Source organism: Cuculus canorus, chromosome Z, assembly GCF_017976375.1.
Source record: "Cuculus canorus isolate bCucCan1 chromosome Z, bCucCan1.pri, whole genome shotgun sequence".
Lineage (NCBI taxonomy): Eukaryota > Metazoa > Chordata > Aves > Cuculiformes > Cuculidae > Cuculus > Cuculus canorus.
In genome coordinates, this window is record NC_071441.1 from 18,993,523 (window position 1) to 19,011,529 (window position 18,007).

General features: G+C 37.5%; 1 protein-coding gene across 1 annotated transcript in view; it reads right to left on the minus strand.

Moving 5' to 3' along the window:
• Positions 1 to 18,007, minus strand: part of PLGRKT (plasminogen receptor with a C-terminal lysine) — a 32,392-nt gene that overhangs the window by 5,866 nt on the left and 8,519 nt on the right. Inside the window, exon 2 of the mRNA XM_009565178.2 lies at positions 894 to 1,024. Coding sequence (XP_009563473.1) covers positions 894 to 1,024 — 131 coding nt within the window. The remainder of the gene's footprint in view (positions 1 to 893; positions 1,025 to 18,007) is intronic.

Here is an 18,007-nt window from a genome sequence, read left to right on the forward strand (position 1 = left end):
TTCCATACCCTTTAATCAGAGGAGAACAAGTCCTATTTTCCTCAGAAGCATTCATCTTATGAATGCCCTCTTGTTCAGGTGTCAACTTCAAGGTATTAAACAAAAATGCTTCAAGTGAGTTTTGACTATATCTAACAAAAATGGGATTATCTAACTCGTGTGAGCACATATATATCCATCCAGCCACATGCAACATGTAGCAGTCAAGATAACTATGTTCAGTTCCAAATGCATCTGAGTCCACAAAGAACACAATGCATAACATGCATTTAATCTATACTATGTACACAAAACCAGAAATATTTCCTACATTCTCTCTATTCATGTTGAAGCACAAGGAAAACATGTTACCAAACAGAAGTCATATAAGGCAAATTTTTCCCCATGCAATACAGTTTTACTAGCCGGGTTATTCTCCCATTGGGTAAGTTTCTGGATTCAAATTTTAAGCGAACAGATTTCAGAATATGTGCACTTGTTCACTGACATATTAAAAAACCCAGATAGTGGAGGATCTGTTGCTCATTAATAGTTCATTAAATCAGCTTATTAATAGCTCAGTAAATCACAACACAGAAAAGAAAATAGCATGGCATTTTAACAGTCTTTCCTGTTCCACAAACAACTTTCATTTTACACTGAACTCTTTATACCTCAACTATATGATTTTATTGTCAGCTCACACATTTCTGCATTTATATAAGTCTGCAGTACAGCCATAAACAAAATACAATTGGAAGTAGACAGTAATCAGAGTCACTTTGTCATTTGATCAACCTCTAAGAAGTTACTGGATAAAATAACTACTCAGTATAATGGAAAAAGAAGATCCTGCATCATACAAATATAAATGTAATATATCTATATTTTCTGTTAAGAAATAAATGTCATACCCAGCTGTTAAACCTACAGCAGCAAGTCCAAAAAAGGTCCCAAAATACTTGAGAAATTCCCGTGTCCAAGCAATCTGCATGGCTGTTTGTCTCTCTCTCATTTGGTTCTGCATCAGTAGTTGCCTTTCCAGCTAAAGAAGGGAGAGAGTTTAAACAAAATTAAGTAATCCATTTATTTCAAAGACTGAGTCAATCTCGCATTGGTCTATAAATAAAAAACCAAAAACAATTAAAATTTTCTTTTTATTCTTTTACTTCAGCCGTTCATAGCTTTTCATTGAGAATGACCTTCTTCAGTAACAACTCAGACTAGTTTATAGGAAGAAAGCATTTTGTTCAATTACCAAATGCTTTAATGCAGAAACTTTCTAATGCTGCTTCTCAAGGTCAATAAAACCAAAATACCAGTGCTAGGTTTTGAGAGCTCCTCAAGTCTCAGCAGCACTCCCAACTTTAAGGTTCTCTGACCTTTGCATTTCCATGGCGATTCAAAGGGTACCATCTAGATGCTTTCCAATTCATTCTGCTTGATCTTAACTTAGCTGGTAGTATCTTTAAAGACAACCTTGACACTTCTTTGCCTTCATGATGCATCATAAGGTTAACAAATATTTCAAAACAGCATGTCTTACAAATATAAAGAAAACGCTGTGAAGATACCAGATCTTTTAAATATACTGGAATACATACCAATAGCCTATGAGAAAATACTTCTGTAACTAAAATTAAAAACCATAATGCAAAAAGTACAATATAGACAGTATATTCACAAACCAAAGTAGAACTTTCTATGGCACATAAGAATAAAAAAGCAGACTATTATATTGTGTTTTTTTTAAAAAAACTACACGCTCAATCTAAACATTTGTGTACATTTCTACTAAATAATTGTAAATTTAGTACTTCTAAAGTGCCTCCCTACTGTACAGAACACCAAAAAGAGCAATGGTCTTTCCTCCTTAGAGTGATGCAAAAAATAAGAATTGTGCCAAAAATAAGGAGTCAGAAACCAGAGTACAGAAGTTAGTTAACATACTAAGAAGTCCATTTCTCCCCATTAATGTTTGCAACTCATTTTTTTGGCAAAAAAAATAGAGTACCTAAGCTGGTATGTCTAACATAGCTATCTGAGTTGCACAAAAAGTCCAACAAGGTGTAAGAAATAGAATCACCGCTGCCTAAAACAGTGTATTCTAGAAAAGAAAGAACAAAGAAAAAAATCAGAAAGTTCTCTTTTTGTGCATCTATAAAGTAATTAAATCTGTTATTTTCTCCTGCTTTCTAATTCAAACATAATTTAAAGGATTTGTAATTACTTAAGGTTTCCATCCATTTATTCATCTCCATTACTATTGATTTAGCCAGAACAGAACAATTTCTGTTAAATTGTTACTAATTATTTCTTCAGACTATGTTGATCTTGCTATCTTATTTACAAGCTCATTCAGTACCTAGATAGGTAGAATTGATTTTTTTAGACAGTATAATAAAAAAAGGACAGATCTAATTACATATAATTGTACATAGTAAGATAAACAACATTCACTGTAGTCTCACAATACTGTTTCATCTGTTTCTCTTTCCTTAAGACTTATATTGCAATTGTTGTTCTCACAAAAATTATCAACAGGCTCTACCTTCCTGATATCCATAATTTTCCGATCGCTTTTTTCAGTAGTAATTATATAATGGCAGACAAAACACTTAGTAAAATATCAAAATAATTAGATTTTGTTTTGTCACCTATGATACAGTTGGAAATTCTAAAGTAAACAAGCACACCGCCTGTTAATTAGCCCCATTGTGGTCCCCAATATCCTAAGCCTGCTAAATTGCTGAGGGTTGACGTGACAAGATAAACTAATGACATGTAATATCAGTTTAATGACCTCTATTTTCTCCTTCAATTTGATTATGTGTGTAGTTCACACACGTGTGAGAGGTATTTAGGGATCCTTTGTTTGTCTGTCAGCACAGACAAGGAGGCTGCGCTTCCAAGATGCACAGTATTACCCTAAATGAGCTTCAATTTGAAGACGTACATGGGGAGGAAGTGGGACAAGAATACGCTGATGAAATATAGGTCTTGCTAAAAGAAAACTTAATGGAGAAGGGAAAGAGACCATTTCATATGCACAGAGCATAGAAAGAAGTAAGCATGGAATAAAAAGAAATCTGTTAGTTTAAACGTACCAGAGTAAACTAAAGGATCTTGACATGATTTCTTCAAAAACAAACCAATAAAGAACCTCACACAAGTTATACTTTGATAGCTCTTTAAAACCCAAGTGCTGAAAGAAGAAGATAATTATGAAGTCACAGACACTAAGGTCAAGCAAACATTTCTGTAGGAGCCTGTCATATCAAATTTCAGAAGCTCAAGGAAACTTTCACGTATATCTACAAATAATTTATATAAATAATTTTGAATAAACGAAAACAACTTGTTTTGTACATTATATAAACAGCAGCCAGATAATATAAACAATTTTTTATATTATTTTCTGACCAGAAGGTTTTTTCCGCACCTAAAAAAACCAAAAACCAACAACCCTCAACTTTTTACACTGTACCCCATCCAAAAATCATGGGGGTGGAGTGCAATGCATAGAAAAATTCTCACAATATCTCTCCTTTGAGCAAATGTCTTCAATGTGGATGCAAAATGTTCCGTAGATGAAACATAACACTGTATTTAAATTAATTTCTTAAAAAAGATGTTTTTCAGAGAAGCTTTAGGCTGATGAATGTTAAAGACATAAGCATTATCTGTGTAGATGGCGAAATATGGCACAGCCAAGAAGAAAAGGTACCAGAGGAATCTTGATGTACAGAAGGCATTTAGCTAAATTAATAATTTACTTCTTGCTATTAGTGAAACTGCACAATGTTACAATGAACAGTATACTATACAAGAGCTATTTTTTCCATAAACTTACACTGTAGCACCAAGAAAGCACTAGGATGTTCTTAGGGATGTCAAGTAATCTACAGTACTGCTGCAGAGGTTTGTTTTTAAATACTTTTTTATTTAGTCATAAATTATACAGAGAAAATCTAATAACACACAAATCTCACTAAATGTGCTCCAAAATCTCTCTGAACATATGCAATCTTATACCAAATCAAGGAATAACTCTCCCAAATGCCAGAAATGCCCTTTGTTCTGTCCTCCTTTATGGTGGAGAAAAAAAAAAATTTAAATAAATAAAATATTTCTTCATTCTTGCTTTCCATTATCAGTTTTGTCACTTGGCATAGTTTCATCTTGCCAAAACAAAAGACTACAGTGCTGTAGCTGTAAGACCGCTACAAAAATCTGCATAACGAAGAGATTTGGTGTTCCAGGGCAATTCCCCTCTGTCATCAAAGACTGCTTTAACATGTGCAAACCTGACATCTGATCAGCTAAACAGGCTTATGAACAACATTTGACACTAAAAGAGTATATGCGTTTAAATGAACTTTGTATGCAAAATTAAGCACCTATGTGGGCAACTCCAGTGTACCTCAATCTTTCAAAGTTTCAAAAGATTTCGTGGCAATATCCTTGTCCTTAACCACGTAACATGCCAACCTCAACTAAATATGTTGAGCTGTGACATCATAGCTGACTTCACGCTGGCAAATAACTATTGCTAGATCATAAGGCAAAACTAATATTAAGATTACATTAACCTTAAGCAAGCCAGGATGTGAAAGCAGCTCTATATAGGGAAAGACTCATGAGTCCAATACAATAGATGATTCCAAATTAAATGAAAGATAGAAAACCAAATCATGTTTGACTGCAGTTTAAATCAATATCCCATTTTCAGCTGTTAATTTCTTAACAATTGCATCTTATTTTCCTCCACATGTGTTCTATTGAAAATGCCAGCCACACTGGAGTAGCGAAAGGGTGTAGAAAACTTGTGACCTACTAACATGTAGATTTTACGACGAAGGCCAAGTTCTACCTCCTTAGGATTTATTTCACAATGACATTGAAGATGACTTCTTTTCCCATTTTGGCAGGTCAGAAGCAAGAACTAAGAACAGTAGGTATTCATTTTACTGCAAACCATAACTTCATAAATAGGACTTTATAAGCTAAAAAAAGGTGTATCATTCAAACTTAGCTGAGGTATGCTTTAGGTTATTTAGAACAATCTCACTGATAGGAGAAGTAGATTGAGGAAATAAGTCACAGATGCACATCACGTACCAGGTGAACATCATTCAAGTGTCATGTCTTAGGGAATAAATTCTATTTAATTCTAAATACACAAGCCTCCCATCTATATCGCAAAAAAACTTCAATAGGGACTATTTCTATGACTGTGCTTGCATAAATACTACAGGTAAAGGGTCTCAGGTGCAGATTTACCATGGGAGGAAGGAAGATGCTATAGTTTTTCTCAGCCAGGTTGCTGTGCATGGCAGAAGAGAGCTGAAGCTATGATGTGGATACACAAATACACATCCAAGCATGCTTTTCTGTTACTGTTAAGAAATCAAATTCTACAACAATCAGACGATATCTTAGAGACACATGTACAAGTGCAGCTAATATCATAATCTAAAAAAAACCCTACATAAATCTCTGCAAGCTTAATTCCATAATGAACATATTTTTTTGAACAACAGTGGCAATTTCTTTACTGCAATAATTTTAAAATTTAAGTTTAGTATTTCAAAATAAAATGGGTACTAGTAGCAAGGACCATTTTATATTTTATAACACTCCCAGGAGGACTCAATTAGAAATAACTTTCCCATTTTTCTTTAAATATAGCTACTAGTTTCTCAACACTGTGTGAGAAACTGTTAAGGGCTGATTAGCATTTGAAGTCTGCCGCATGCCAACTGTTATAGTAAAAGGAAATCAATCTGACAAACTGAAACATGGCAGATGAAGAAGAGTGAGGCAGAGAGGGAAAAGGTCAGTTACTGCGAAACTGATAATGCTAATATACTAGTCAGTCGTAGCCATCCTTATAATTTCTATTGATTATTCTTCAGACTGTCACAATGATGTCAAACCACAGAAAAGAGCATATATTTCATTGACTAAAATCCAGTGGGAGAAAATGCTCATATGAAATATTTTAATCAAATTAAACTTTGACAATTTGTAAAAAAATAAACAGCCCTCTCTGGATTACAAGTCACATCAGCACTGGCAGTTAGGCTGGAAATTTCTGATACTTTAGCCTCTTAGCTTGTTTTCTGTCTTTTTGTTTCATGTTCAGATGCTGTAGGAAGGAAGAGATCCCACTTTGTTTTTGTACTAAGATGATGCACAAAGCAAAACAAATAGGATGCGAGCTGGTGTACAAAGACTCAACAGCAATGGAAAGCCAAGCCAGTGCAAAGACTCTCTCTTCACTGTCCACGTGTGTTAAATACAATTTCTTCGATGCACTTCATGCAGGTAAAGATTTATCTGGAGACAGGAAGGTACAGTAGCCACCTCTGGATAAATCCTCTGTTTGCAGCCTGACATATTCAGTAGCTCTCCTGGCAGATAAGCTGTTTTCCCCAACCCTTCTAAAACAGTGGGCAGGACAAACACTTGGCTTGAGCATAGTCATGGCACTAAGCCTATTCAGGGAACTGTATTTCATGTCTCTGTCAGTAAGACATAATTATGCTGGCAGCCTTGTAAACAGACAGAAAACGAATTGATCTACTTTAGAAGGAATTATCAGCCAGATAAATATACATTATCTATCTCTGCTTAAGTTCTGAAATTCACTACCTAAATCTAAGAAAAGAGAAACATGAAGGAACTGTGGAATATCCTTACATTCATGTTAAAAGAACCTCTAGTTTTGTCACAGACTAATCTCTTGCACATACGCTACAGCACACAGCTTCTATGCCCGTAATAGGCTATTTGGTTATTTTCATCAAAAGTTTTTCAATTATCAGAATGTCTGAAAGCGTTCTTTAAACAACTAGCCATTTCTAACTTCTGAACACTCAAAGGCAATATGAAAATAAGGCTTAATTTTTAAAAAATGAGACAGTCACACATACAAAAATCTGCAAATCACTTACGAAACACATGTCAAAAGTTGGGGTTCCCGAAACAGAGCTAAGCAACTGCACAAACCCCTTACTGTCATTTCATAAGCACATGAAATATTAAAGGCTTATGGGACTACCCCTAGGCATCATCCTTCCTAATCACTGCACAAACCCAGAAGCTGCTGCAAATAGTTGTTTAGAAAAAAAAAAATAGAAAAGTGATACCTATATTTACACCTCCATTGTAAACCACCAGAGTGCAATACTGGGATGATTACTTATAATAATTGTGCAGTATCTCATTGGTTCTATGACCAGCATGCACACAGAAGTGACAGAAAATGGGCCTCTAGATCAAACAGTAAAAACAAAAAAATCAGACTTAAATGTCTTATCCTGCTACTTCAAAGCTTGGTTGGAATATTTTTCACCTCAACTACATAGAGTAATTAAAATTATTAGTACTGCAAGAAACTACACTCCCTAAAATTAGAACTCAATTTTTCAAGCTTTCAAGTGCAAAGACACATTACAAAATATTTACAAGCTAAGAGCTGTAATAAAAAAAAACATGGCCTTGCAATATTAGCCACAAGCCAGAAAGTAAACTGCATTGAAATCAAATCCTTTATATTCCTTTTGTTATCAATAAGTTCATAGAATCACAGAATGGTTTTGGTTGGAAGGGATGTTAAAGAACACATAGTTTCAACTCCCTTGCCATGGTCAGGGACACCTCCCACCAGCCTAGGCTGCTTAAGGCCCCATCCAACCTTGCCTTGAACACTTCTGGGGAGGGGACATCCACAACTTCCCTGGACAACCTGTTCCAGTGCCTCAACACCCTCATCATGAACAATTTCTTCCTAGTGTCTGATCTTAATCTTCCGCCTTCCAACTGAAAGCCATTTCCCCTTGTCCTACCACTGTATGTCCTTGTAAAAAATCCACCCCCAGCTTTCTTGCAGCCCCTTCAGGTACTAGAAGGCCACTATAATGTCTCCCTGGAGCCTTGTCTTCACAAGCTGAACAAACCCAACTCTCTCAGCCTGTCCTCACAGGAAAGGTGCTCCAGCCCTCTGATCATCTTTGTAGCTTTCCTGTGAACCCATACCAACATTTATGTTGAGGATTCCAGAACTGGACTCAGTACTCCAGGTGGGGTCTCACAAGAGCGGGACAGAGGGGCAGACTCACCTCGCTCGACCAACTGGCCACGCTTCTTTTGACACAGCCCAGTATATGGTTGGCCTGTTGGGCTGCGAGCACACATTGCCTGTCATGTCAAGCTTCTCATCAATCAGCACTACCAAGTCCTTCTCCACAGGGCTGCTCTCAATCCTGTCACCCCCCATCCTGTATTGAAACCGTGGATTGCCCTGACCCTGGCCTTGCACTTGGCCCTGTTGAACCTCATGAGGTTCACAAAAGCTCCAGCTTGTCCAGGTCCCTCTGGATGACATCCCGTCCTCCTGGTGTGGCAAGTGCATGACTCAGCTTGGTGTCATCTGCAAACTCGCCCAAGAATGCACTTGATCTCACTGTCCATATCACTGATGAAGGTATTAAACAGCACTGGTCCCAGTACTGACCCCTGAGGGACACCACTTGTCACAGATCTCCATCTGGACATCGAGCTGTTGACCACTACTTTCTCAGTGTGACCATGCAACCAATTTCTTATCCATTGAACAGTTCAGTCACAAAATCCATCTCTCCCCAATTTAGAGAGAAGGATGTTGTGGGAGACCATGTCAAAGGCTTTACAGAGAGATCACATCCATTGGTTTTCCCATGTCCATTGATGCGGTTGCCCTATCACAGAAAGCCACTAGGTTGGTCAGGCAGGACTTGCTGTTGGTGGACCCATGCAGGCTGTCTAGAATCACCTCCCTGTCCTCTATGTGCTTTAGAGTAATTTATAGGAGGATCTGTTCCATGATCTCCGTAGGCACAGAGGCGAGGCTGACAGCTGGGTAGTTCCCAGTGTCATCTTTTCTACCCTTTCTAATAACAGGACACAACGTTGCCCTTCTTTCAGTCCCCAGAGACTTCTGACTGCCCTGACTTTTCAAATACCATGGAGAGTAGCTGGGTCACCACATCAGGCACTACCCTCAGGACTCTGGGATGAATCTCATCAGGTCCCATAGACATATATATGTTCAGGTTCCTTAGGTGGTCATTAACTTGATCTTCCCCTACAGTGGGAGGGGCTATACCACCCTGGTGACCATCTTGTTGTCCATTGACCCAGGAGGGGTGCAATTACATGCCACATAAAAAGAAAATAGTATCAAAAGCAACTAAATCCATTTGTTGCCTTAATCTGTGCAAAGAAGCAGCTCAATCCAATGGACTATGGTATCAAGGTAAGATTTCTTGGCAGCAATATAGCTTTTCCATGCTTCTGCTGTGTAGCCTTCAAGCAATGAACATGCAACAGAGTGAAGAATCGTATCCTCCCCCTGCATTTAATAATCTTATTTAAAGAGTGAGCAAAGTTTTAAGGTCCTTCTAACAGTGTTTAGAATTCTTAAGACTTTTATACAAGCTCTCCAAAGATAAACTCAAGTCATTGGAGAATCAGTTATGCAAAAAACCAGATATCCATTCTGCAGGAATAGTGAAATAGACCAAGCAGTACAAGAAAAACAGTTAACATTACAATATCAAGGCATTTCAAAATCTGACTAATAACTATTCAAATCGCAATTTCCATCCCCCAATAACACCTTTAGGTACACTCCTTGTGTGCTTCATAAAGCTGTTTTTTAAAAAAGAAATAGAGACAAAAAAGCACTGACTAAAACCAGAAGAAATTACTGTAAAATGATACTGCAGTACGAGAGGGTGTTATAATGTCAATGAAACCTGCAAATATGATGCATCTTCCTATTCACTTCAGATTCTGACTTGCAAAATTATCACGTCTCTCTTTACAGTATTTTTGTTACAGAATCAAAATCGATATAAGATCTCTTTACTTAGCCATTGTACATCCTGGGCTCTTGCAAGTTCTGCTCAACACAGGGCTCCACTCTCCAACTTCTTTACTTTTTCTTTTAAAGCTTCACATTCAAGAAAAAGTATTTCACAGAAAAAAAAGTAAACGGCCAAATGCAACTTCAGTGGACTTCACAGCATAAGACTACAATGCTAGGTTTGCTCTACTAAGAAGGAATGAACTATGGAAAATTCATAGTGTTAAAGCAGGCAGCTTCAGAACGCATTTTTTCTTTGAAGTCAGTTAAATCCCCACAACAAACTAATCCTACATATGGAAGGGTTAACTGCAGGTGCACCTACAAGCAAAAGTTTTACCTAAGTAAGCTGCATTCAGAATGATACATAGTAGTAACAGATACTCCCCAGAAAAAAATACTAGTAGAAGTGATTCCACTGAACAGATTTAGTTAACATTTGTTTCATAACTGGTGGAACAATCAGTCCGCTTTGCAACTTTTGCTGATAGTGCTTGCATATTAGAAATGGCTATGAAAATACGCTCTTTGTAAACCACTGCACTTCTTTACAGAGATCAGGAAGAGTACACAATCTCCCAGCTAATACCAGCCAAACTGGCTTTTTTTTTCCTGCTAGATAGATTGTTCTAATCTTCCTTAGTACAGATAACATTAATCTTGTTCTGTTCCATTTGATGCACGCAAACTAATAAGGATATAGAATTGTTACCAGAGAGCATTTATTTCCTGAATTAAGCCCAGATTACCTAAGGGGGAAAACAATTTTTCTAATGCTTCAAGACAAATACATTAGAGATGCCATAATCGCTACTAGTATCTTGCCAATAGAAAACAAATCTAACTATTTCCCACTCCAAAGCAAAAAGGATGATAGTCGTCAGAAAAAAGAAAGCTTTTTCTTCACGCACAAGAAGGGAAACTATTGTTTTCACTGTAAAAAAACTTAAAAAAATCCTTTTGACTAATTCTCAGTGAAAAGTTTAGAAAGGAAAAGGTTAGGGACTTATAAAACCTTGCAGGAAATTTCTCAGTGCCTAAGGCATTACTAAAAATAAAAATTTTCAGGTATCATCATGGAGGTGATTGATCTTTTACTAAGAAAGACAAGCAGGCAAATCTGCCAATGGAAAGAATGTCATCAAACAAAGTTTTATTAGACACGGGAAGGACTATAGAAAGCAGTCTATGCAGACACATGTCATTTATATTTCTTTTGTTGATCAATGAAAGTAATAAAGTATGAAAAGAAGCCTTACTGTTCAGAAACTCACTGGCATTTTAACATTAGCTATTCTTCATGTCATGAGTCAAAACATAGCACATGTATGCTTTTCAACAGTCATCTCATTTTATGATCAACTGATAAATCATCAATAGTTGACTGAGTAATGGGTTAATAAGAAAAACAACCAACAGAATCTCACAACACTGTTTGCGAGTATACTTCATATTAACATAAAACAGAAAGCATCTTCCTTTGTCCTTACTTACAGTCTCTTTTCCACTACCTACTTTTAGCTCATTACTCAAAGAGCACCCTGGGATAGGGACAAAAACAAGTAAAAGGTGCAGGTTCCTACCAAGAACAAAATGATAGGCTTAATAGGTCTAAGAAGGAGTAATCTTAGTCTCCAATGTATTGAACAGCAATGAATATTTTCCCTTTTCAAAAGTTTTGGTTTTGTCTTCTCTGGGTTTCATTAACACTTTGCATTTATCTTAAAGTTGAATTACTAAAACAGAATGTGGCCCAATGTCTAGTTTATCACAAAACTCCTACTGACTTATCTTGTAATAGCATCTTTACATTCTTAATACATTTGTAATTTAACTGAAATAAAAATTTAGCATATAAAACCTTCACCTCAAATACAAGTTTTTTCTCAGTTTAACCAGGAAGAGGAGGACAGAGGAGATCATTAAGATGCCTGATAAATAACTCAGGTTTTCCCTCACAAAATTCTCAGTATCTGCAGTGTCAAAGGAAGTTCAGCAGTGTTAGGTATTAGTATATCCCGAAGGAAAGCAGAACCCATTATTCAATTAAAATCTCTCTACACCAATAACTTAAGGACAAGGTTCATATTTGCATTAAAAAAAAATATATCTCCTTAACTCTCCAGGTACCAATATTGATTGTACTTTACCTTTGCTAAAGGAGTAATCTCATTTTTCTCATGAACAGAAGTTTAAAATGTTTCAGCTGTCACTTTCACTATGTTCTGTCACATGTTACCACAGAAACTTGCTTCTTAAACAGCAAGAACTTAAAAAAAAACCCCCACTAGGAGGATAGCTAGATTATCAGATACTTCCCAACAAGGAACAAAGTTAAAAGTCCTGTTGAAACGTTTAAACGTAATTCTTACTGGGCATATATAAATCATAGTTGTTAAGTACATTTTCAAAGAGATATTGAGATGAAAATCAAATACCAATAACAAAGAGCTATATAATTGAAGTTAAAACATCTTGTAATCTTTGCTGGATAAAAATCTCACTGGTGATACGATATATGACATGATATATGATATGATACAATACGATATCACACAGAAATCAGTGTTAAGTTCTGAAAGACAGGTAATTTCTGTATTAAAAGAATTATCATACTTATGTCTTTGAGCTTGTCAGAAATTGTAAGGTTGGAAATAGATGTTGCTAAAGGAGAAACAGCTTTAAGCCCAGAAAACCTAGAAGAAAGAGTTGTTACATATTAGCCAGCCCTCAGTTACCTAAACAGCATGTTGTTCAGCTTCTGTGTTTGCACAAGTCACCAGCATAAGGCTAGAATGCATACTCAGAAACCCTTTGAAGTTAGCCTGAAAGCAGGGACCTGAAATAGACATATATTTATCCCAGTCAAGACCACCAGACCGACAGATTTCCCTGCCTTTCTTGGTAACTTATCTGATGACAGCTAAGCACTCAAAGTCTCCCAATGCTTATGCCAATTCTTTCTTGCTTGCTTTTGCAATGGAAAAGACTCAATATCTCTTGAATGACGTATTTAAAAAAAACTAGAGGATTAAAAAAAATCAACGCCACATATGAAGTTTAAATTCCTAACAGACATGTTTATAGCATTAGACAAATACAACTTTTTTTCATCCTTTCCTCCTAGGTTCTAATGCCTTTATGATTCTAACTACCACTCTTAGAACTTTTCAGTTTGTCTGCTCATTAAAAGAAGCATCAAAATATTTTTCCAAGCAAAGTCATCAGTAGCGCAAATTTAGTAGTTTTATATTTATTTTTTTATTTATAATAAATCCTCATTTACTTTTCATACAAATTCATGCTGTTGACTCATCTTATATATCAATACATAAATATATACATACATACATATATATATATAAAAACAGACTGACATTTATGCACAAGTACCTACAACCCAGGCCTTCTTTAAGCTCCTGAAGTCTAATCAGGAGTCTTAGTTAATTTATTTAACTTTTCCTTCTTGCATATAATGTTCTGGATTGGTATTTATTATATTGCTTATTATACCACTGCCTATTATCTTAGGCATTTTCCAATTCACCAAGACAATCAGAACATTAAACCAATCTAAAAATTTACACAAACAACATTTCATTGAATTATGACCAGCTTTTATTTTGAGAAGCTGCTGAGTGCCTGGATATCAACTGAAACGCTCCGGTCCTTTTCCATCACCTATAATAGGCTTGTCTTTATTTTTTTTACTATTATTACTTTGATTCAGAAAAAATACAATATAATTTGGTTGTAAGACATGGTCAATTAAGAAGTTTGCTACATAGTACTTCTATACTTTCATTGCAGATTCAAGGACAAACTGTTAAACATGAAGAGAAAACTACCCATTCCTTTCATTTATCGCCATTCAATGCAAACCTCTTAAGGCAATACAAACCTGGCAGGAAAGTAATGCAATCATGTTATGTTTTGCCTCTAACTAAGTGCTGACAGTATAGAGGAAAGAAAAAATATGGTATTAGTTTGCACTTATCTATGGTTTCACTTAGTTTTTGATAGTTTCTCCAAATTCAAATACTTCCGTCACACACTTTTATAACATCAAATTACAGTTTAATTAATGTTTAGACATTAACATTATGATGAAATAATGTTCAAAATCATATTCTTATGACATCAAGAGCCTTAGGGCCATTTGCAGATACACAAAACACTCAACGGCAGTTTTACTTCAAGTTGAATCATTACTGTATGTACCATAACTTGCATACATCTTTATCCACAGGCAATAACTGAAGAACAGATGAAAGCACAGAACACTTAAGAGTAATTTTCAGAACTAGAAATCTTGTGATTTATTATTTGAATGAATTAAGGAAATTATTTCTACAATTACAGAATCTGCAAGAGTGAAGTATGTTTTTGGCATTTCCGTGCTGTGTCCAAAAGAATGTTTCACTTGCAGACAAACTGTTACCTTCTTTTTTATCTTCAATAAGTCAGACTATGCATTATTGTACCAGAGGATGAGTTTCACTAGCAATATTTTATACTATCTGTCCAGCTATTCATTTAAAGATTTTTATTAAATGGGGAAAAAAATACTTCCAGTTTTTATCTCCGTTACCATTTTGCATCACTGTCAAAGCTTCTAAAGGAGGCGTTAAAGGTACAAAACTGCAGAGGAGCTTCAATACCACCCACTGACCCTCATTAGAATAGGATAATGTAATTTCCTCATGGCTCAAAATGAACCTGTATGACTTTGGGGACCCTAAAACAGGGAAAAGATTTGAAAGACAAATTCTTGATATTGGCATTTCTTTCACCAAGGAGTATGGAACCTTTCCCATGCCCACACAGGGAGCATAGAGGGAGCAAGTCTATAAACTCACAAAGACTAACTGCTATTAAAGAAGATCTGTTGCTGTTTCCTGGCTATCCAATATTACCTAGGGAGAAGAATGCACTTTACAGTCTGACATAATAAAACAGCGGGAGAGGAGGGATGGCAGAAGAAGGGGAGACTATCCAGAGATTCATATTGCAGACAGAAGGTTATAATAAAACATTTTTATTATGGCTAAATACAAGATTTGTCAGAAGTATATTATTTTCCTACCCTGTTTATTTTCTCAAAGGTTAAGTGACTCCCATCAAAGATTAATTTGGAGGATTATTTCTGACTCCTGAATACAATTATGCCTTCCCACAGAGAAGATTATCCTTTTGTCTGATAAGGAATTCTCTTGCTGGGAAAACAAACCCAAAACTCAACTGAACAAAACTCCAAACCACTCCAAACTGCTATCTCAAAACAGCAACAACAAAAAAAAAGATGATATGCCATAAGCAGTAAGTAGTTTCTTTTTTTCCGAGCTCTCCTAGTGACTTTTGGCCGCTTCTACATTACTTTCTCCTAAAACTTACATTTTTCAAGAATTCTAGTTCTCCCATCTTCTACTCTTTATCAGTCGGATCTGCCCTTAAAAGTCTGGCAGAGTAAACCTGTTTTAATTTTAAAGCAAGACTTTTCTAACAAATGTTGCGTAAATGATGGTTGTAGCTATTTACTGGAATTGCTGATTTGGACCAATTTATGTATGTTACTGCTGGATACATAATATTAAGCAGTCTTGGGGAAACTTACCTGGGACAAGTGGGATCAGGTAGTATTCTCTGTCATTCCTACCACAGGGAATGATGAGGGAAGGAGTAGGAAGAGCCAGGAAATAAATATCTGGGTCTCAACCTGGTGTGAGGAGCAAAACTTGGGGTTCTTTGACCATGGGCTGGCCTGACACCAGGCTTGCTGTCCAAGGATGGGGTACACTTGTCCCTAAGGGGCAAAATGACACTTACCAAGAAGGGGGTCTTCAACAGAGCTTTAAACTAGATGTGAAGTGGGAGGGAGACAAAACCAGGCTTGATAGAAAATAAAGTCTGGGTATGGCACTCTTGTGTCTGAGGAACGCTGTGCTGGTGAGGACCTTTGCCCTGCCACCTCACAGGAAGTGAGGAATAGCACTTCAAACAGCAGCAAAGATGTAAGTATTATTGATGGGTTAGAAACTATAGCAAGTAGTCCCTTAGGAATTAAGACCATTTCCCTCAGGAGCATAGTGGGATCAATAGCCCAATTGAAGTGCATCTACACCAATGCACACAGCATGGACAACAAACAGGACAAACAAGAAGTTATTTTAAGGCAAGAAAACTATGATATAATTGCCATCGTAGAAAGGTGGTGGGATGACTTGCATAACTGGAGTGCTGCTATGGCTGGCTATAAATTCTTCAGGCAGGATAGGCAGGAAAGGAGAGGCAGTGGGGTAGCCTTCCACATCAGAGAGTGTTTTGATAGCCTAGGGCTTAATGATGGTAATGATAGGGTTGATTGTCTATAGGTAAAAATCAGTGGAATGCCCAATTAAGCAGATATTGCAGCAGGAGTCTGCTAGAGACCACTCATACAGGAATAAGAGGCTGATGAGGTATTCTACAAGCAACTGGGAATAGTCCCACGATTGCTAGCCCTTGTCCTTGTGGGAGACTTCAACTTACCAGATGTCTGCTGGAAGTATAATACAGCCGAGAGGAAACAGTCTAAGAGGTTCCTAGAGTGTGTGGAAGATGACCTCCTGACAAAATTGGCGAGTGAGCCAAGGTGCCCATCTGGGCCTGCTTTTCGTGAACAGAGAAGGCCTCTCCTTGTAGGAGAAGTGACAGGTAGAGGATGCCTGCAGCACAGCGATCACAAGAAGACAGCATTCTCAGTTCTAGGAGAAGGAAGTGGGGCAGCAGAACTGCTACTGTGGACGTCTGGAGGGCAGACCTTGGACTGTTCAGAAGGCTGGTTGATAAAGTTCCTTGGGAGGTAGTCCCAAAGGGCAAAGGAACCTGAGAGGACTGGACGTTCCTTAAAAAGGAATTCCTGGCTGTGCAAGAGCAGGCTGTCCCTGTGTGCCTGAAAATGAGCCAGCAGGGAAGAAAACAAGCTTGGCTGTGCAGAGAGCTCTGGATGGAAATTAGAAAAAAGAGGAAAGTCTATGAGTTTTGGAATAAGGGGCAGGCATCTCGAGAGGACTACAGGGATGAAGTGAGATCACGCAGAGAGAAAAACCGAAGCGATCACGCAGAGAGAAAAACAGAAGGGCTAAAGCCCAACTAGAACTTAGATTGGCCAATTGTGTGAAAGATAATAAGAAACATTTCTTCAAGTATATCAACAACAAAATGAGGGCCAAGGAGAATTTCCATCCTTTACTGGATGCATGGGGAACGACTGTGACAAGGGATGAGGATAAGGATGAGATACTGAATGCTTCCATTGCCTCAGACTTTAATAGTAAGATGCTCTCTGGGTATTCAGCCTCATGAGCCAGCAGACAGCCAGGGAGAGCAGAAAAAAAGCTCCCATGATCAAAGAGTAAATAGTTAAAGACCTGCTCAGCCAATTAGACATTCACAAGTCAATGGGACCGGATGGGATCCACCTGAGGGTGCTAAGGGAGCTGGCAGTTGCTTGCCCTTCCCATCATCTACCAGCAGTCCCGGCTGACTGGAGAATTTCCATTGGACTGGAGGCTGGCAGATGTTACATCCATTTAAAGGAAGAGTCAGAGGGAGAATCCAGGGAACTATACGCCTGTCAGTATGACCTCAGTGCCCAGGAAGGTCATGGAGCAGGTCATCTTGAGTGTTACCACACAGCACATGCAAGACAAATGGGTGATCTGGACCAGTCAACATGGGTTTATGAAAGGCAGGTCCTGCCAAACTAAGCTAATCGCCTCCTATGACAAGCAGTCATATCTGACCAACTAGAACTTAGATTGGACAATTCCATGAAAGACACGTGCAGACATCAAGTGGTAACTTGTCATAATTGTCAGTCTGGGAAGAAGCAGATGAGACGTAGTCCTGTCTCATAAGATCCACAAAATACAGTGGCCCACAGTCTATGCTTCCACGGCAGTCAGAGCACCACAGAATAACTCAGGTTTGATGGGACCTCAACAGGTCATGCTCAGTACAGGGTCAGCTATGTGATAATATCAGGTTGCTGAGGGCTATATTTAGTCAGATCTTGAAAACCTCCAAGGATGGAGGTAGCACACCTTCAGTGGGCCTCTGCTCCACTCCTGGATT